Genomic DNA, 22,120 nt, shown 5'->3' with positions numbered 1-22,120 from the left:
GCCTCGTTGTCAGTATGTAACGCGAGGAATCGCCGTTGTCCTATAACGTACTCGGTTACTAACGTAACCTCGGTTCTCTCTAGGAGAGGGAACGAGTACTGCGTCGAAGAACGCTACGCTACGGGAAAGATATTTCTTTGTCGAGATTGAAGCCAAAAATTAATCCTTAATTTTGTAATATTGTAAAACGCTTTTCTGAAGCATACAACCTAGGCGGAGCAATACAGCTCACCCATTGGCTGCTCTGCCAGAAAAGCACAGCCTATGCGAGGCCAGGACGCTGACCAATGAGGACGCTTCGCGCCCTTCTGCGTCACCTCCCGCCCAAACAGGCGTGGCCTAGGCCTATAAATACGAGCATAGCTGTCTAACACGCCGATTTTCGTCAATGAAGCGACGCAGCGTGGACACGCACGGCATGAGACGCAGTACTCGTTCCCTCTCCTAGAGAGAACCGAGGTTACGTTAGTAACCGAGTACGTTCTCTTACGTAGAGTTCTCTCGTACTGCGTCGAAGAACGCTACGGGAACCCTATGCAAACCGCCGTGCGTGTTCTTGGATCGACACAGACACCTAAGGGCGCGCGCGCCCTGGTATACAAGCGCCTACCCCAAGAAGTATAGGGAGAGCGGCTAAATAGCATCATCCCTTATAGTAGTGCCTCTTAAGGCATAATAGCATATATATGTAAATATAGATATATATGAAGGGTAATAGCATGCTCATGGGACACATTGTCAGTGAGTGATGCTTAAACATTGAAGTGACCTGGGCCGCAGCGCGGGGCAGGAACACTTATACATATTAGGCATTGAAGTGACCTGGGCCGCAGCGCGGGGCAGGAGCACTTGTACATATTACCATTGAAGTGACCTGGGCCGCAGCGCGGGGCAGGAACACTTATACATAGTCTTCTAGACCGAGAGCAGTTTAGCCTGCAACGCAGGAACCTCTAGGTTACAGAACCTAATAAATGTAGACGGGGAGGCCCAGCCTGCCGCCATACAGATATCATGTAACGAGATTCCGCTATACCAAGCCCATGAAGAGGCCATGCCTCTCGTGGAATGTGCTCTGATGCCCAAAGGGCATTCCAAGCCTCTAGATGCGTAGGCTAGCGCAATGGCGTCCACTACCCATCGAGATAGACTCCGTTTCGTTGCGGCTCGTCCCTTGGAGCGCCCGCTGAACGAAACAAAGAGCTGCTCCGTCTGTCGAAAAACAGCGGAGCGGGACACGTAAGCTCTTAATGCCCTGACCGGGCAAAGGGAGCTATTTCCGTCCTCTGAGGCCGGCATGGCCGACAGGGAGATGACCTGAGCCCTGAACGGTGTGTTGAGGGACTTAGGCACGTACCCATGCTTCGGTTTCAATACGACTATAGAGTCGTTTGGCCCGAACTCCATACAAGAAGCTCTCACTGAGAGCGCTTGCAAGTCTCCCACACGCTTCACTGAAGCGAGAGCCAAAAGAAACACGGTCTTGAGAGACAGGTGTTTCATGTCAACTGAGTGAATAGGCTCGAAAGGGGCCCCTTTCATAGCGTTCAACACTGTAGAAAGGTCCCAAACGGGGACTGAAGGAGGCCTTGGAGGGTTTAACCTCCTGGCGCCTCTCAGGAAGCGGACCACCAGGTCGTTCCTGCCTAGTGAACGGCCAAGCGTTGGATTAACGAACGCTGATATGGCAGCCACATAGACTTTGAGCGTGGATGGGGTTCTTCCCTTATCCAATAGCTCTTGCAAGAAGGAGAGAATCTCCGGTTCTCCACACTGAAGTGGTGACAGACCTTGATCTGAACACCATCCAGAGAACACCGACCATTTGGAAGCGTAGAGCCGTCTAGTAGACGGAGCTCTAGCTTGTTCGATCGTGTCTAACACTCCTCTTGGGAGGTTAGCGGGTACCCGTTTATGGCCCATACGTGTAGGGACCAAAGCTCGGGGTGAGGATGCAGAATCGAGCCCTTGGCCTGTGAGAGGAGGTCTCTCCTCACTGGAATCGGCCACGGGGCAGTACTTTTCAGTCGCATCAAAGCTGGGAACCAGGTCTGATTCGTCCAGAATGGAGCAACTAGCAGTACTGAGCATCCGCTCTCCTTGATACGCTCCAGCACTTGAGGCAGGAGTGAGACAGGAGGAAAAGCATAGAGCGGGCGGCGGGGCCAGACTCTGGCCAGCGCGTTCGCGCTCTTCGAAAAGAATTCTGGGCAATGAGCGTTTTCCTGGTTTGCAAACAGGTCTATTTCCGCTCTGCCGAACGTTTTCCACAGCAGACGCACTGTCTGTGTGTGTAGGGACCACTCTCCCGTAGGAACGTTGTTCCGTGAGAGTCTGTCCGGGCCTACGTTCAAGTGACCTGGCACGTGCATTGCTCTTAACGAGCGCAGGTTGTGCTGGGCCCACACCAGTATGCGTTCCGCTAACCTGAATAGGTTCCGGGATCTCACGCCACCCTGGCGGTTTATGTAGGCTACTACCGACATGTTGTCCGAGCGGACCAGGACGTGGTGTCCTTTTATCCGGGGACAGAAGCGCCTCAGCGCAAAGTCCACTGCCATCATTTCCAGGCAGTTTATGTGCGGTAGTTCGGCTCGCTCTGACCACTGGCCAAAGAGCGGACTGCCGTCGAGCAGTGCTCCCCAGCCTGAGGTGGACGCGTCCGTGGACACCACCTTCAGGCTCGAGGAAGTCCCCAGGCTTACACCTGACCGGTACCAGTCTGACGCTCTCCATGGTGTCAGGGCTGAAATGCATTCCTGAGTGACCTTGAGGCGATAACGACCGTGTAACCATGCTCGGCGCGGTACGCGCGCTCTCAACCAGAACTGTAGTGGGCGCATGCGCAGCAGGCCCAACTGCAGCACTGTTGAGGCTGAGGCCATGAGGCCCAGCATTTTCTGAAATCTCCTGAGTGGCACTATGTGGCCGCTGAGGAAGGATTTCGCCATTGCAGGGTATTTTGCCTGCGCTGTGATGACAGCTGTGCTGTCATAGACAGTGAGTTCAGATCCAGTCCTAAAAAGGAGATCCTTTGACTGGGAAACAGTGAACTTTTCTCCCAATTGACTCTCAGACCTAAGCACTCGAGGTGATCGAGAATTAGGGTCTTGTGGCGGATGCGTTCTGAAGGTGATTGAGCTAGAATCAGCCAATCGTCCAAATAATTCAGAATTCGAATGCCGCGGAGTCTCAGGGGTGCCAGCGCCGCGTCCATGCACACTGTAAATGTACGAGGTGCTAGAGACAGGCCGAATGGCAGGACTGTGTACTGATATGCCTGGCCCCCGAAGGCGAATCTCAAAAATCGCCTGTGACGTGACGCAATTTGTATGAAAATACGCGTCTTTCAGATCTATTGCCATAAACCAGTCTCCTCGGCGAATCTGCGCGAGGATAGCTCTGGTCGTGAGCATTCTGAACTTTCGCTTTGTCAGCGCTTTGTTCAGATGCCTGAGATCTAAAATGGGTCTGAGACCCCCGTCTTTTTTCGGTTCCAGAAAATATCTGCTGTACAGACCCCCTTCGCTCTGAGCTTGAGATAAAGGCTCTATGGCCCCTTTGCTCAATAGCTTCGCTATTTCGGCTCGAAGTAGATGTGCTACTTCTGTTTTCACCGTAGTTTCGACTTTCTCCGTGAAACGGGGAGGGCGTCGATGAAACTGTAGCGAATAGCCTCTTTTTATAGTCTCTAGCACCCATTCTGAGACCCCGGGAAGTCATTCCCATGCATCTGCACGTGTGACTAGGGGTTGAATGTAATCTGGGCCCTGGTCGCGAAATGGCGGCGACACGAGAGCAACCGTGTGCTGTGACATGGACGCCGTGGCGTGTGAGGCGGGGGGCATGTTTAACACAGTATGCATCCCGCGCGCGCTCAGCTCTCTGTGTCGAGAGAGAGCGCGCGGGACGAGTCCCGTAGGGCTCGTGATGTTTGTGAATAAACGTGGGCGCTTGGTGGCGGGCACATTTATAACACCGGGAACACTGTTTTTGTGTACTGACTGACCGTTCGTTAGTTTCGTTTTTACAGAAACCCGCGGAACGTGCAGTGTGTAGTGGTTGTGGGCACTTGGCAGTGGGTCACGCTCACTACATGTAAAACACAATCGGCATGAGCCGATTTTATGTGTGCAGACCCTGTGTTGTTCAGGGCTGTGCTTGCACGGGTTGAAAAACCGGGCTCTGGTCGCGAAATGGCGGCGACACGAGAGCAGTCGTGTGCTGTAACATGGGCGCCATTGCAGCGTGATGCGGGGGCGCGCTTAATCGAGCGGGCAGCCCGCGCGCGCTCTCAGCTCTCTTAGCTGAAAGAGGGAGCGCGCGGTGCGAGCCCCGTACGGCTCGGCATGTTTGAGAATAAATGTGGGTGCGTGAACGCGGGTACATTTATAGCACTGGGAAGTACTGTCTATTAGAACTGACTGACCGTGCATAGGTTTCGTTTCATAGAAACCGTGTGACATGTAGCTTGTAGTGATTGTGGGCGCTTGAAAACGGGCACGCTCACTACATATAATGCACAATCGAAATGAGTCGATTTATGTGTGCAAGCCCTGTATTGTGCGGGGCTGTGCTTGTGTGTACAGATGGGCACTGGGTCGTGGGCATACAGTTACACACATTACATCATCGGCCATGGCCGGGACACCGTGTAGCACGGAGAGTACTGTCTATCAGAACCGACTGACCGTACATTCGTTTCGTTTTTACAGAAACCACGGGACATGCAGTGTGTAGTGATTGTGGGCACTGAAAAGCGGGCACGTTCACTAGCTTACATGTGAAGCACAACCGACACGAGTCGATTTTATGTGTGCAAGCCCTGTATTGTGTAGGGCTGTGCTTGTGTGTACGAATGGGCACTAGGTCGTGGGCATTACGGATACACACATTACACCATCGGCCGTGGCCGGGACACCAGTAAATACATTTTCAGATTTACCTGGGGCGTCGTGAAAACGGCGTCTGTGTGCAGGCAAACGGGCATTGATGCCGATTTGGTGACTGCAAAATACACTGGCACGGTCGCGAATGTTGGGACTGTGCGAGCGAGACATTTTAGTGAAATCCGGCCGCGGCGGGATTTTAACACTGTAGCTTTCCTCGAAGCAGAAATGCGCATCCTGGCTGAAAACGGGGCTTTCCGGGACTCCGCGATTTCTTCGTGAATTCAGGAAGAAAAAGGCGCGGGTCGTGAGGACGGTAACGTACGTTCCTCTGCAGAAAAGCAGCCATCCAGCCGGTAAGCGCATCGATGCTGGTCTTTCTCCGTCGACGCTCACGAGCGGCGGGGGAGGGGAGATCCTCGGAGCTCGCCCATCCCTCGCTACCCGAAGCGAGGAGAGAACAGCAGTCGTCCTTCACAGACACGGCTTCATCTTCCTCATCCATGACGGACGCGGCGGCACACAGCGGCCCTTGTCCGTCGGTCAGAGAGTCCAGCGAAGCGGGCGGAGGAGCTAGCGGCAGCAGCGGCGAGCACCTCGTGGTGAAGGGAGGTTCCGGGCTCCGCTGAGCACGGCGCTTTTCACGGCGCGGCACTACAGCGGGCGGAAAAGGGTGCAGCTTCAGTAAATGAACGCCAGGCGAGTCCGCAGAGTCACCGTAGGCATCAAATTACAGCGATGGCAGCCGCCATCGACGAGAGCTGAAGCTGCGTGATACTCACAGGCAGGAAACACAGCACGTGGTCCCTGTCGCTGAGCGGGGCTCTACACGAGCCACAGGAGGTGCGAGACATCTTGAAAAAGACGCTCGGCTCTTTTAGTGTGGAAAAACTGTGTGACGCGACGGCGAACACACACACAAAACACACACACATAATGTAAAGGATATTCCACGCCGGAGAAGCGCAGCAGGGAACGGCGGCTGAAGGCGGCGATGACCAGCGGCTTCAGGTAAGAGGCGCGTCCTGCTGAGGTGCTTGTATCCAAACGGCTGTGGTGGCTCGAATCCAATCCAACGATGCGTGCAGCTTCGTGAATTTAAGAAAATCGGCGTGTTAGACAGCTATGCTCGTATTTATAGGCCTAGGCCACGCCTGTTTGGGCGGGAGGTGACGCAGAAGGGCGCGAAGCGTCCTCATTGGTCAGCGTCCTGGCCTCGCATAGGCTGTGCTTTTCTGGCAGAGCAGCCAATGGGTGAGCTGTATTGCTCCGCCTAGGTTGTATGCTTCAGAAAAGCGTTTTACAATATTACAAAATTAAGGATTAATTTTTGGCTTCAATCTCGACAAAGAAATATCTTTCCCGTAGCGTAGCGTTCTTCGACGCAGTACGAGAGAACTCTACGTAAGAGAACTTATTATTTTCGATTGTTTCTTTTTTTTTATGTTTCTTTATGTGAGTTGAATAATGGTTCTATTTTTTTGGTTTGCTTTTCTCTGATCTGAGACTATTTATTAGTGGGAATTATAGTCTTCAGTCAAGCGGTTGTTTTGTCTTTTATTATTATTGTGTCTGTTGCTGTTACATTTGATTTATTTTCTAATTGTGATTCTTGATGTGTGTGTGTGGGTGAGAGAGTGAGTGTGAACTTCTTTTGCTAGACGCTGAGGGCTTCAGCCAGGACTGCTCCCTTGTTTTCTCCGCGTGCTGGTGGTGGTTTGAACACTGGGTGCTGTGTGCAGTGAGATGCACGGATTTTGTGTGTGAGTGATAAGCGTTTACTCCAAAGTGTGTGGCTGTATTCCTTGTCTTTTAGCCCTCAGCCAAAGCTTTTGAATGTACTGTTGATTGTATGTTAATGTTGTAGTGACTGACTTTTGAAGGACCATATTGCTCTGACAACATAACCTGTCTTTTTATGGTCAGATGGTGTGGCGTGCCCAGCCTGGTACACTAAGATAATTTTAATGTGTTTTTAGTATTAATAAAGAACTTTTGTACGATATTCCTGTCTCTGCTCCTTACTAGTGCAACCAACTTGCGTGCCCTAAGATGAAGCGTATTAATTATTCTCTGTGTGATGTCAGAGTGGCGTAGTCGGTTTTCTAAAGTTACATTTGTTCCATTCTAAGTAGTACGGCCCTAGTGCCACTAAGAGTACGGTTCCCTCTTGCCACACAAACATACATAAGGTAGGGTTCACACCACAGTTCCTAGTCAGTGAAAGGTTGTTAATTTTAACACTAGCAAAGCAATCTACTGGGCCAAAACAGAAAACACAAAAAGACAAGTGAAGTCACTAATAATGTCAGGGTTCGAAATGAGGGGGGTCTGGGGGGGTCCCGGGCCCTCTATAAGTCATTAGGGACCCCCCATAATAATTTATTTTGGGATTTTGGGGGGTCCCCGACAAGTATATTTTAACATTAAAAATTATTGTGAAAATTATAGGTCTTTAGTGACGTTTTATATTTATAACAGTAATTAATTTATTTTCTAGCGTGAGGCAGCAATCAGGGCAGCTATTAGCAGCGTCCTACAGCGTCACAGATGAGACGCGAAGAGGCGTCGTCCATATTTTGTTTACAGTCTATGGTCACAGATTGTTGTTGTGGTGCTCCCGCAGCTGAACGCGGCAAAAGAGTGAAATCCTGAATGAAAATCCTGTAAGTGCTTTGATTATGTTTATATTTTGCTTATAGTAAAATATTAGGAGTTAGAGTTGCATTAACTAGATACCCAGTGTAATGATTAGAAGAGTAGGCTACGTTTGTTTATTGCTAGCTGTATGTGTATGAAGTAGACAGTGGCGCAGATAGGATTTTTTAACTGGGGGAGACCAAGCTGTCAGCAAATGATTTAAACTCAATTCCTTTTTTTGCGTAATTTGGGCTTTAACTAGTGCTCAAGTAGTTACTTTGCGTAATTTGGGCAAATGATTTGCGCTAAAAAGCCATTGGGGTATTCTTATTTGAAATCATGGATAAACAACAATGAATGAACAAAGGTAAACAAAGGCCTACCTGATCACCACTAGCAATGCATGATCAGACTGTTATTTGACTAGTATACCAATCACCCACCCAAATCTCATAATTTCAGTTAACCCTATACCTCTATAGAATTTCACAACAATGTGAAATACAACATATTCCTGAGAATTAATGGCTAAAACTACTGTGTCAAATATCTAAGAATAACTCAATGTAAAATTTAGGAGTTAATTACAAGTTTGTTTGCAATTTATATATTAGAAATATCTTTCAAATGATGTACGACATATTAAGAAATGTTTTTCATAGCCCATAATTTAAGCATCTATATCCTCCGTTCGTTGCTCTGTACGTACAATAAAAAAACATGATTTCCTACTATAAGAGGGTGTCAAAAGTTTATGTAGGCCTTTATTTGTTGTTTGCATAAACCTTGCACCACACAAATGTACTTATTTATAATTATAATTATTTTTATAGTGGCTTACACGACAGTGAACATACCTCAGTCAATTTATACAGTACAATGGGTTAAATTATAAGATAAACATTATTTCCTGACGACGATAAATTGTTTGATTTATCCAACCATTCTTTTTGTGTTCATTCATTATTTGCCTCTGTCCACTCACCTAAATGCATAGTTATGGTCTCCACATTTTGCTGTGTTTGCTAAGTGCAAAAGACTAGCTATTCAGACTAGCTATTCCCCTTAACAAATCTAATCTGCCACATCTGGGAAAGTCAACAGGCATAGGATACTTACATTGTTTGGTTTTTGAAAAAACGAGGTGATTGTTTTTTGTCTCTTCATTGCTTTTATGTGGCATTTACAGTCGATTTTTTTCAGTTCAGAAAATCACTGACTCAGCTCAGTCATAGATGGTATATGATCACTATGGTTACCGCTCATCCGCTCCTACAGGCATGATTGAGGCAGCTACCAGCTCCTCATAAGACCCCTGCGTCACTCAGGAGTTGTAGCACACACACACAGAGAGAGCGAGTATAAACGTCGGTGTCATCGTGTGTTTATTGACAACAGAACAGCGTGTAGTGAGAACGTGGGTACAAAGTAATGGTGACCGGTGTAGATTATTATTGTGTGTCAGCCTGCGTCTGCCCCGACCCGATTCTGAAGCGCAGCGGCGGGCCGGGGCACTGCTTTGGCTAATGTACATAGCGCAAACACTGGTTAATCCTCTGTTTTACCGATTTTTGTCGCCTTTCGTGGGGATAGTGAGGGCGGGGGACGGATCGGGTCACTATGAATCTGGGGGGGTCATGTCCCCCCCGTCCCCAGTGCCATCTGCGCGCCTGGAAGTAGAACGGAATGTGTAGTGTGTATTCATATATTGAACCGAAAGAAACGGTACGGTATATATAAAAATAAATAAAACTTGCGTGCAAATTAAGTAATTAATGTAATGCGGAGCGGAACTACTGTTAACGTTAGATACGCGGGTTCTTTAGGGACCCTGCCTTAGCTCTGAAGCAGGCTGCGATGTAAGATTGCAATGAATGCTGGGAGAGAGAGAGAGCTATCTAGGAAGACATCTAGGAAGCTAATACTATTAAACCAGACAGTTTCTGGTCTCATTTGGAAAAAAAAAAATACTATGGAAGTCAATGAGACCAGAAACTGTCTGTAAAAAAAATTGCTGCGATTATTTAGCACAACTTAAAATCCAACATTGTTTCAACTTTAAAAAGTATGTGTTCAAGCTTGACTTAAAATATTAAGTTTAGTTAACTTAAGTTTAGTTTGGTTAAGTTGGATATTTAAGTTATCTCAACAAATTTTAACTAATCGCAGCCACATTTTTTACAGTGTGGTTACTGACATTCTTCTAAATATCTTCCTTTCTGTTCAGCAGAAGAAAGAAATTCATACAGGTTTAAAACCACATGAGGGTTAGTAGCCTATATGATGACAGAATTTTCATTTTAAAGTATCCCTTTAACACTCATATTATAATAAATTGTATTTCTTAAGTAATATTTTTCTTCATTTTAATTTTGAGAACTAGTTAAGCCAAATAAATAAAATGTGCCTGGACATGTTGATTTTGAATAATGTGGTTACTACTGGATTATTGTCATTTTAATGGATTTTAGTCATGTTAGAATATGTTACGTTTTTTTTTTTTTTTTTTCACGTGTCCCTAAATATTTTAGATCAGGTTATGGATTGACTACTTTGAAACAAAGTAAACCATCTAATGTAGGTACAGTCTTTTCAGACATCATTATTTTTCAATCCAGCGGCCAGTTGTTTTACAAATTACATTTAATGTAACATAAGGGATGAGAAATACCATTTGTATTTGATCATACCCCTTGAAGGTGCATGGTGCTGCCATAATGAGTACACCTGGTGGATTTAGAGTCAACTTCCTTGCTCAAGGACAGAATGACCTGTTATTCACTTTGTCATGTCAGGGATTAGATTTATTTAAGGTGCTGTAACTTTGTTGCTCCAGAGTTAGAGGTTTACCTGTTAGATTATAGCCACTTCTCCAGACACCACTACAATACTGGGCCTAGCCCAAACCATGAAAAACATCCCACAAGACCATTATCCCACCTTCAACATTGGTCCATATAATTTTGCCTACAGTATATAGTGAAGCAAGGTATTCTTCAGATTTTTTTATAATTTAATAATCCAATTTTAGGGGACCCCCCAAGAGTCCTAAGTCATTTCGAACCCTGAATAATGTGGATACGCACAGGACGATTTCATACATTACCTGAATCAGGTAGTGCTCGTCCTTTTCTACTGGAACCACATGTTGAGTCACAGCACACCTGGTCATTGTCATCTACAGAAGTCCATCTGTACAAAGCAAAGAAAACTAGTTACCCATTTTTAACAAAAATCATTAGAGGTCTCAAATGGTATGCAATACCCATTATTGAAGGAGCAAGCTTTGTTTTCTGGACTTGTCAGGGTTGAGGCCATGACAGCCTATAGAGCACAGGTGATGTACACCTACAGAAGAGGACACAGTTAAACAGGGCCAGTAAGAGAACTCACCCACAGAACAACCCAAAATACACACCAAGCCACTGCCAGCTCGCAGGAACCTGAAAGCCTCCAACTGAAAGTGCAGTTTGTCATTCTGAACCCTGCGCATGAAACTGGAAAGCTCACAAGCTTCACTTCCATCAACAAGGCACCTGAAGAGAGAGGGATATGGTTTAACACTTTAAGCACTATTTGCAAACAGGAGTTTAAGGAGAGATTCCCTACTAACCCTTGTTCTCAAAGGAATACATTGGAGAAGAGTTCACATCAGGTACAGCAGGAGTCACATAGTCTCCCATAAAGATACGCAGAGGGACGTGGTTATACTGCTTCACAGAAGCCTCAAGGTTCAGGAACTGCCCTAGGAAATATTGATTGGATGGCCTCTCAAACATCGTCATCTGAAATGAAACTCATGTTGGCAACATTCCCTAGCCACTTCTGAAATTCTAACATTGCATAATACCAGTCATGAGCTTCAAGGAAAACACCAGACCTTCATCTCCAACTTCAGTAACAGCAAAAGGAACCCAGCTGGGCATTAGCACATTGCTGCTTACATTTTGCAACCTAGTGGAAGCAGTAAAACAAGATTAAGAAGAATGTAACCTTTGACAAAATTGCTTTATTCAAGGTAAAATCAATTTTTCAGTGACACTCAATTTCAAAAGCTGCTGCATCAGCCCTTACAATAGGACTTCCTACTAAAGCCTCAGGAGTGTAGAGGGTGAAAGTGTAAACGAGCTCATCATCAGTCATCTGAAAGCAGTACAAGTAGCAGGTTACTGGACAGACTTGGCTTTTACGGTTTCTAGGGTTGACCCATTTGCAGCCACTTACCGTCAGAGAGCTGCCACATGTCTGGAGCTCAAATTCAAAGATAAGGACTTCTGGATCCTCCCCTACAGCTTCTCAGCCTCCTAAAGTGAGGAATCAAGCATTCGCCAGCTGACCAGTCCCAAATAAATCATCCTTAACCTCCACATGCAAAGTTCTCCCCACATTGTGCTGCGATACTCTCAGTAGCTATAGGCACATCTGGCTGTTGGGGTTCTTCTGGCATTGTTGGAAAACGCCATGTCAAAGGCACAACAGGACCCTGCATTAGTTGTTTGGACTGAATATTTCCAGGCTCTTGAAGAAACTTCCATGGATCAACCTCAACAGAGTTCATTGTAGGCCTAAAAGATGCTGATACCCGAGGGCCTTGGAGAGCTTGCTAAGAAACTAAATCTGGTGGCTGTTGCTACTGAAATCTTACTGGATCCTGGCCTTGTTGAAATCCTGACCACTGTGCAAAACAAGTCAATTTCTGTAAGCAGCAACAAAATTCAGAAAGACTGAAAACCACCAGCCCCATTGCTGAAAACTCTGAAATATCCAGAATACCTGTTGGTCTTCTGCTGTGCCTTTTTTAAGAGCAGGCAATTAAAGAGACTCCACCCCTTTGGTCAAGCTTAATGGTTTTCCAGACTTGTTTCATTAAAAGCACTGTAGACTCCAAAAAGAGTATAACTAGATTAGATAGATTTTTTTTTTGTCCTCAAGAGGAAATTTGTTTCCTCCGTAGATGCATACATAAACATGTTAAATTATCAACATAATACCAACAAAAATAGTTGCTGATAACAAGCACACATGACGTATCAATGGCCGATTTCCTATTTATTTAGAGCTCATATAGATACAAGAACAAAACTCATACTATACCTAGCCTTTCTACACATCGGCAACCTATACCTACGGCCAGAAGGCAGGGGATAACATTTGTAAAGTGGGTGGTCTGAGTAGTTTAAGATTTATGCTTTGAGACACTATCCCAAACTTTACCCGATAGTCAATATTTTTAAACAATTAAGACAGCATGTAAAACGGGGGGAGGGTTTATTTAATAGGCGAGTCATGAGTAAACAAGGCAAGTAACTCAAACATTGAGTAAAAGTACAGGCCAAATATACTTAGACCTTTCTATGCCAGTATAAGTCAAACATACTTGCATGCAATTTTCAATTCACATCTGGCAAGTACGTAGACTGAAAGCGTGCCTTTTTAGTTTAAGTATACTTATAGCACACTTGCATAATGGGACCCTCATGCTGCTGCAGCCAACATGCATCTTTGGGATTACAAAAAGCACATAGACCTGTTGTGAGGTAATTTAAGCTGGCAAGCACTCATCTACAGAAACAATTGAAACTGCAGTCTATAGGTTTGGCTTACACTGAGTAACATACACTGTAGTGCTTACTTGTACAGTCACAAGTGTAAAAAAAAAAAAATCACTTGGAATTCCATTTCTGCACAGAATGCATCGTGCATAAATTAACCACCGATTATGTCTCATGTACTGTGCACAGTTTGGTCTCTTTCCCAAAGATGCGTATAAGGTAGAGCATGTAGCCTTTTGACTTAAAGCTCACAACTGAAAGCATACCCAATCAGTGAAACTGTTTGCATTCCTGCACACTGAAAAGTTGTGGAAAAAAGGTAACTATAGTAAAGCAATTTACTGGTGGTGCAAAATGCCTTGAAGTCACCAGAAAATACAAAATACAAGCAGCAAAATCACTAATATATAAACACTTTTATTGCCACTTCTCACCATTCACAATACATCAGTTAGCAATCACAATGGGGCCGGTGGTTGCTTTCCCTTCTGATACCAGGCCTGAAAACAAAGAATAGATGAGAAATGGAAAGTTATTCCATAAGCACAATACCAAGAAATCCTACATTACCTGAATCAGGTAGTGCTCGTCCTTTTCTGCTGGAACCACATGTGGAGTCACAGCACATGCACACTTGGTCATTGTCATCTACAGAAGTCCATCTAAAGACAGGAAAAAAAATTGGTTACCCATGTTTAACGACTCAAAATCATTAGGTCTCAAATGGTATAGAATACCCATTATTGAAGGAGCAAGCCTTGTTCTCTGGACTTGTTGGGGTTGAGGCCATAACAGTCTTTAGAGCACAGGTGATGTACACCTAAACAAAAAAAGGGACAGTTAAACATGACCAGTAAGGGAACTCACCCACAGATCTATAGCCCACAATGCATACCATGCCACTATCCGCTTGCAGGAACCTGAAAGCCTCCAACTGAAACTGCAGCTTGTCATTCTGAACCCTGCGCATGAAACTGGAAGTGGAGCCTGTGAGCTTTCCATCAACCAGGCACCTGAAGAGAGGGATGTGGTTTAACACTTAGGCACCATTTGCAAATGGGAGTTTATGGAGAGATTCCCTACTAACCCATAGTTCTCAATAAAGGAATATTTTGGAGAGGAGTTCACATCAGGGACTGCAGTAGCCACACAGTCTCCCACAAAGATACGCAAAGGGATGTGGTTATACTGCTTCACAGAAGCCTCAAGGTTCAGGAACTGTCCCAGGAAGTACTGATTGGATGGCCTCTCAAACATCCAGTCATCTGAAATGAAACTCATGTTGGCAACATTTCCTAGCCACTTCTGAAATTCTAACATTGCATATTACCAGTCATGAGCTTCAGGGAAAACACCAGAACTTCCTCTCCAACTTTTATAGCAGCAAAGGGAACCCAGCTGGGCATCAGCACATTGCTGCTTACATTTTGCAATCTAGTGGAAGATGTAAAACAAGATTAAAAAGAATGTAAAAAAAAAAAAAAAAGGCAAAATTGCTTGACAAGTTAGTTTTTTTTTTTTACCTTGAATAATGACACTCAACTCCAACAGCTGCTGCATCAGCCCTTACAATGGGAGTTCCTACCAACCCCTCAGGAGTGTAGAGGAGGGTGAAGGTGTAAACGAGCTCATCTTCAGTCATCTGAAAGCAGCACAAGTAGCAGGTTACTGGACAGACCTGGCTTTTACAGTTTCTAGGGTTGACCCATTAGCAGCCACTTACCGTCAGAGAGCTGCCACATGTCTGGAGCTCATATTCAAAGATAAGGACTTGAGCTTCTGGATCCTCCCCTACAGCTGCACAGCCTCCTAAAGTGAGAAATGAAGGATTCACCAGCTGACCAGTCCCAAATAAATCCTCCTTAACCTCCACATGCACAAAGTTCTCCCCACATTGTGCTGCGATACTCTCAGTAGCTATAGGTACATGCAGTTCAAAAGGCATATCTGGCTGTTGGGGTTCTTCTGGCATTACTGGAAAACGCCACGTCAAAGGCACAACAGGACCCTGCATTAGTTCTTTGGATTGAGTATTTCCAGGTTCTTGAAGAAGCTTCCATGTATCAGCCTCAGAGTTCATTGCAGGCTTAAAATATGCTGATACCTGAGGGCCTTGGAGAGCTTGCTGAGAAACTAAAAATGGTGGCTGTTGCTGCTGAAATCTTACTGGATTCTGGCCTTGTTGAAATCCTGACCACTGTGCAAAACACAAGTCAATTGCTGTTAGCAGCAACACTCCAGAAAGACTGAAAACCACTAGCCCCATTGCTTAAAAAAATCTGAAACCTCCAGAATACTTGTTGATCTTCTGCTGTGCCTTTTTCTAGAGCAGGAAATAAAGAGACTCCACCCCTTTTGTCAAGCTTAATGATTTCCCAGACTTGTTTCATTAAAAACATTACACACACCAAAAGAGTACAACCTATATCCAAGTTGCTCACTTGTTTTGTAAATTGTCCATTGGATGTCAAGCAGTCAATCAACACAGTACAAAAGTTGTTTCCTCTGGTTGCACAGACAAGGCTTAAGGCGGGCATACACTGCGATTTCTGTGAGATTTCAGCAAGGTTACCAACTGACACTGTACAAGTAGATCGCTTTAAAAGCTTAAGTCATGTAAGGTTGTGTACTGTATGAATGCTGAAAAAAGAAAACAAATTTATCCTTGTTGTGTTGTCAGATTAAGATAATAAAATTGTTATGTAATGAAAGTGGAGACATATTTTCTTGCATATTGTGAAGTACATACGAATGTAATAAAAAAAAAAGAAGTATTTTTTTTTTTAATTATTGAAAATAATGTAGGCAGGAATCTTGGTTCAATCCATTAGTTGTCATTCGACAGATCTGAATGCAAGCTTTCAGTCAATTGTCAAGTCCAGTCACGTTTATTTATATAGCGCTTTTTACAATACAAATAGTTTCAAAGCAGCTTTACAGTGATAACAGGAAAATAATGCAACAAAGTTTGTTTCTGCTATACAGCAGATCTAAAAGAAAATAGCACCATAGTCCAGCTTAAGTAAATACAGTGAAGGTTAATTTGTGTTGTAAATTTTTTATTAATTTAGTTAATTTATATATACAGTATATATTATATATAGCTGCTCTGGAGAAAACAGTGATCTCCTTCTCCAGCTCAGTTCAGTAACTTCAGCTGCCTATACCATGAAGCCAGTTTAGGTGGCTAGCCAGCTATGTTTCAGCTTAGTTTCCGCCAACCCTGGGTTTTAGGTACTATGAAAGTAGCTCGGCTTTAATCGGTGTTCGTTGCCATGGTATCTTACGCTGCACGGCTAACCTGCTCTGGGGCGGGTTAAGTTCTGGATTCGAGATCTCAGACTGAAGTTTGACCAATCAGCTGTGAGCAAAGAAACATATAGGTGACTTAACTAATTCCCAGTGTTTGTTGCAATGGCTTTACATTTTCTTCCAAATCCTGTGGACATCTCAGCGCAAATTGTAGACGAGCACATCGTAGAGAACGAGTTTTTAGCAATAAAGTTGCATAAAATTAAATAAAGTTGCATTCATAAATATTCATGCTAAAGTGTTACTTTGTTAAATAAGTTCACATACTGAGATCAGTTTAATCCAGCTGTTTGATCTCACATTTATTTATTTTTTAAATGTGGAGCCTCCTCAGCTCACAGTCAGGCTTCTTTAGTGTGCAGTCTAGCTCTATAGGCTCCTTTAGTGTGCAGTCTAGCTCTATGGGCTCATTTAGTCTGCAGTCTAGCTCTATGCTCCTTTAGTGTGCAGTCTAGCTCAATGGGCTCATTTAGTCTGCAGTATAGCTCTATGCTCCTTTAGTGTGCAGTCTAGCTCTATGGGCTCATTTAGTGAGCAGTCTAGCTCTATAGGCTCCTTAAGTGTGCAGTCTAGCTCTATGGGCTCATTTAGTGTGCAGTCTAGCTCTATAGGCTCCTTTAGTGTGCAGTCTAGCTCCATAGGCTCCTTTAGTGTGCAGTCTAGCTCCATAGGCTCCTTTTGTAAAGGGCCCTGACTGAGTCTGTTTCCACCTGAAACATAATTCCACCACAAATATGTTTTCTTGAGGCTAATCAACTCACAAAAAGTTCATTGACAAACACCTGCAATTTAGGTCAAGGGTTTTAAGTCCGTAACATTTCTTCTGAAGCCTTTGACTACTTTGAATTATATTTTAATATTTTGTCTTTATCTGCTGCCAAGAACGTTTGGAGTTGTATCTAAAAATCAATGAATATTAATCTTTATTAGTATATACATGCAAATTTTTTATATATTACAAAAATATAGGCTCTATATTTCACACACACACACACACACACACACACACACACACATACATTCATAGCCTACACTGTTAAAAATTGCTGTAAAAATACAGCCAATTTCCAACAGTAAAATACTGTTATTTAAATAAACAGTTTAATCCTGTAATTTTACAGTCTATGTTCCATAAATTAATTACTTGTGGTAAATTTATATGTAAACCCATTTCTTCCTGGAAAAAACAGCCGTGGACTGTAAAAAATAGCACGTGGGGGCGGGGCATCTTCACGCGGTCTATTTTTGAACAGAAGCAGTCAAGAACAGAATTGTTTCGCAACACTCCTCTGGGCTGTTTTAATGCAGGTCACTGTTCAAGGTAAGTTTATTTATTTGCTGTTATTCTATTATGTTGCTCCCCACCTGTAAATCGCCCTTTTTACAAGGTATTTTTGACTGCCAAGTTACTGAGCGCGAATTGCGTTTTTGTAGACAGAGCTCTCAACGGTTGAGGCATTTCGCCTGTTAATGAATGTTCTCTGAGCTCCGATTATTACGGTGAATTCTTTGCTTGGTTAAAGTTAAGTTACCATTTAGAAATTAGTTTGGCTTTCTGTTGTAGTAACCTTAACTCGATTTACGATTCAGTAACGTTAGCGTTACACGATGCGAATCTTTACCAGATGCATTTTATTCGCACTATCATGCACATAAGATGGAGAATAATTACAAAACTACTCGAAATATCCAGATCCATTATAATAATACAAATTTTGTGGTCAATTTGTTTAGTTTCCATGCAAACAATGTAAAGCTGTTAAAATTTCCAAAGCAAAATAGATATAACCTATATTTTCTTTTTCTTTTTTTCTAGGAATCAGTCACTTGATGTTTTACTGAGACTGTACACAGCTAATCTTTGGTGAGTTTCACGCCATGTTGAAGATCAGATGACATTTTATGACCAATTAATGCAGAAAACCAACCAATTCCAAAAGGTTGAGGGTTCACATAGCTTTTTCCCCACTGTACTATCAAATGTACTTATTCTGCTTTAAACATTTGTTTGCACATATACCTTAACAGATTTCTATACAATAAACACACACTCAATCACTTAACTATCTACTCCTTTCCGGCTAACTGGAAAAAACAATCACTTTCTTTTACACACAGCTAAACTTTCTCATCTTGTCTTGACCCCATAATCTTTCTGTTAAAGGGATAGTTCACTTTGAAATTCAATTTTGGTATGTTTTAGCTTACCTCAAGGGCATCCAAGATGTAGGTGTCTTTGTTTCCACAGTAGTTTCAATTTTGATATTTTTAGGTCAACCCGTTCTTGTCTGTCAGTCATATAATGCAGGTCTATGGTCACTGTCTCAAAGAGCACGCACAGAGAAGTCCAAATTAAACAATTCCTCATCGTAAGTACACATTGATGGCCTAAGACACAAAACAAGCGGTTTGAAAACGAACAGTATTTATATAGTTTTTACCTCTTGTACACAACCACGTCCAAGTGATCTGAGGGTGCGCGCTTCCTGGTGTGTGACGTGTGCACGCGTTCTGGCTTAGTCAGTGCAAGCGCCGGAAAGAAACCATACGTAATTGTTTTCTTTTACGTCGGTTTAAACATCCCGGATAAGCGCAAGTTAGTGCCATTTCTATTAGCCATCTTACCTACAATCTCTGTTCTGTGTAAACAATGAATGACGTACACGCACGAGAGATCACTTCCGGCGCACACACGTCACACACCAGGAAGCGCGCGCCCTCAGATCACTTGGACGTGGTTGTGTACAAGAGGTAAAAACTATATAAATACTGTTCGTTTTCTCACACAAACCACTTGTTTCGTGTCTTAGGCCATCAATGTGTACTCACGATGGGGAATTGTTTAATTTGGACTTCTCTGTGCGTGCTCTTTGAGACAGTGACCATAGACCTGCATTATATGACTGACAGACAAGAACGGGTTGAGCTAAAAATATAAAAATTGAAACTACTGCGGAAACATCATCATCCAACATCATCCAAGATGTCCATGTCTTTCTTTCTTCAGTCGAAAAGAAATTAAGGTTTTTGATGAAAACATTTCTCCATATAATGGACTTCAATGGGTCCCAAACGGTTCAAGGTCCAAATTACAGTTTCAGTGCAGCTTCAAAGGGCTTTAAACGATACTTAAACGATAGATGAGTAAAAAGTCTGTTTGGAATGTCTGTATACATTATGCTATTTATATAGGGATGTTAATAGATATCGGACAATAGAGTAAATAGAAAACAGTATTTATATTCTAACTTTTTTATACTGTAGAATTATAGCTTGAACCACAGCTGCCAGTACTTTACTGTGAAATTACAGCATTTTTGAAACCGTAAAATTACGGTAAAGGGCTGGAACCAAAGCTGCCAGTACTTTACTGTGAAATTACAGCATAGTTGAAACCGTAAAATTGCGGTAAAGGGCTGGAACCACAGCTGCCAGTATTTTACTGTAAATATACGGGTGAATTTTTTACAGTGTACATATAGCCTATACATCATTTTACATGAATATAGAACGTAGCGTTATTTGTTTAGCTTACACATTAACGCAATCAGCAATCTTTCTCCAACAGTCGTCTCTTGCTTTGGCAGCAGAGACCGTATTGTTTCGAGCTTGTAATACATTTAAATTAATCGTAATTCTGAATGATTATCTCTTCTTCCTCCACGGAAAAATCTATCGCTCTCGCTCTTTCCATATCGAACGCGATTAGTTGTTCGGTGCCAACGTCACTTTGGTATGTGCACGCGCACGTGGAGTAATCATAGCTTAAGATCAAAGCCTGAGCTGACAGAGAAAGTTGATGAGCTGCGTCATGGTACCAATAAAGCCTGATTGCATCGGTTTGGTTTTGTCAACTCAAAACTAATCCTGTAACCCTGAGTTTGTTCAGCTACCTTCATGGTACAGACCCCAGTTCTCATATAATGGTGTCAACGCAGGCAGATCAATAATATTGTTAAATATTAAATGTCCCCATCTAAGCAAGCCAAAGACGACAGTGGCAAGGAACCAAAACTCCATCAGATGACAGAATGGACATCTGAAAGCTCAGATGTCCTCTGGTCAACGAACTAACAGTGTATAATTTTGATTCAGGCAGCATTATAAGTCAGACGTCAGATTGCATCAGAACATTCAGAATATTTATCCAATTCCATCTGGATTAAGATCGGAGTCATCCCGTTGGTATGGAGGCGGGTTTGTTGAGGATCAGTGCCGATGGCTGTCCTGTCGATGAAGCCTTCACAGGGGAGAGTCTAGTTGACACAATCTCTGCTGACACTTCAGGGATGCGTTGTGGTCGTGTCTAGGCACATGTCCACCATCTGGTCTGTATTAGGCCCGGATCCGGCTGACTACATCATGCACTGTGGACGTGTCTAGGCGCAGGTCCACCATCTGATCTGGATACGGTCCGGATCTGGCTGACTACATCATGCGTTGTGGTCATGTCTAGGCGCAGTTCCCTCTTCTGATCTGGATACGGCCCGGATCCGGCTGACTACATCATGCGCTGTGGTCGTGTCTAGGCACAGGTCCACCATCTGATCTGGATACGGCCCGGATGCGGCTGACTACATCATGCGCTGTGGTCGTGTCTAGGCACAGGTCCTCCTTCTGATCTGGATACGACCCGGATCCGGCTGACTACATCATGTGCTGTGGTCGTGCGGTTGTGTCTTTAATAAGTTACACAAGATTAAACAAGCCAAAGAACTCAAGATATTAAGTACAAGTATAGGCCAAATACACTTAGGCCGCGTGTCCACCAAAGCGTTTTTTCACACGGCTGGCATGTTTTTACAATTGTTTTCAATGGGAGCGCCGCGTTTTTAAAACGCCATGAGCGTAACAAGGCGCTGAGCGTCTTTTTCACGCTGAAGCGCTGAGCGTTCTGCGGTTTTTACAGGTCGCCGAGAGTTAAAAAATGTTACTTTGGGTAAAATGCAGAGCTCATCACTATCACTTTTTACCCAACTGTCCATTCACAGTGAAGGAGGGGCGGGACTAATACCACACCGACCAAAGGATATTCTGTATCATAGCAACAAAGCGTCTCAACTGAAAAAAAACCTGCGCTGCCAAAACGCTTTTAAGCGCAAATGGCTCGCCGTTTTCAGCAGAGCGCCTAGCGTTTTCAGCTGGCTAAAAACGCTTTGCTGGACACACAGCCTTAGGCCTTTCTGTCCTTACCGTATTTTCCGGACTATAAGTCGCATCATTAAAAAAATGCGTAATGAAGAGGAAAAAAACATATATAAGTCGCACTGGACTATAAGTAGCATTTATTTAGAAATTTATTTCACAAAATCCAAGACAAAGAACAGACATTTCATCTGGAAAGGAAAGTTATTCAACTACACAATAGCACACAGAACAACAGGCTGAATAGGTGTCCGGCATGTTAACGTAACACAGGGTTTCAGCTACACAATAGCATAAAGAACATATACCTGGGAGGCTGAATAGGCTAAATTAACATAAGTTCAACAAGTTACCAGTAAGCAAGTTCACCAAGCTCCCACGATCTCATTCCACAACACTGAATCCATTGAGTTCTTCCTCTGTGTTGCTTCTGAACAACTCCGCTAACTACAGCACCCTCTCGCGGCTGTAGACGGTAATGTTTTCTCTTGGTTCATCTCAGTCTGAATTAATTTTGATATATAAGTCGCACCAAACTATGAAAAAAAGTGTGACTTATAGTTAGAAAAATACGGTAAGTGC

At 43.8% G+C, this 22,120-nt stretch overlaps 1 protein-coding gene across 1 annotated transcript; it reads right to left on the bottom strand.

Annotated features, from left to right (window-relative positions):
• Positions 1-12,455: 12,455 nt before the first annotated feature.
• On the bottom strand, positions 12,456-15,411 carry LOC306983767 (zona pellucida sperm-binding protein 3-like). The gene is made up of 8 exons (XM_079584436.1): positions 14,805-15,411; positions 14,605-14,723; positions 14,412-14,515; positions 14,169-14,346; positions 13,977-14,094; positions 13,819-13,901; positions 13,652-13,743; positions 12,456-13,581 (listed from the first exon to the last, which is right to left on the bottom strand). The coding sequence occupies exons 1-8, from the start codon at positions 15,345-15,347 to the stop codon at positions 13,529-13,531; spliced, it is 1,290 nt and encodes a 429-aa protein (XP_079440562.1). The 5' UTR covers positions 15,348-15,411; the 3' UTR covers positions 12,456-13,528.
• Positions 15,412-22,120: the final 6,709 nt, after the last annotated feature.

This window comes from Phoxinus phoxinus, assembly GCF_949152265.1.
Source record: "Phoxinus phoxinus genome assembly, chromosome: 16".
NCBI classification, from domain to species: Eukaryota; Metazoa; Chordata; class Actinopteri; order Cypriniformes; family Leuciscidae; genus Phoxinus; species Phoxinus phoxinus.
The sequence above is the reverse complement of the archived record's forward strand: the minus strand, read 5'-3'. Positions and strand labels throughout refer to the sequence as shown.

What these genes read in the sequence shown, in the direction of transcription:
- LOC306983767 (XM_079584436.1), bottom strand. Translation starts at nt 15,347, where the DNA reads ATGGGGCTAGTGGTTTTCAGTCTTTCTGGAGTGTTGCTGCTAACAGCA. An exon ending in GTTGAGTGTCATTATTCAAG is followed by an intron (nt 14,516 to 14,604) that starts GTAAAAAAAAAA and finishes ATCTTCCACTAG; the next exon opens with ATTGCAAAATGTAAGCAGCA. An exon ending in TCCTTTATTGAGAACTATGG is followed by an intron (nt 14,095 to 14,168) that starts GTTAGTAGGGAA and finishes CCCTCTCTTCAG; the next exon opens with GTGCCTGGTTGATGGAAAGC.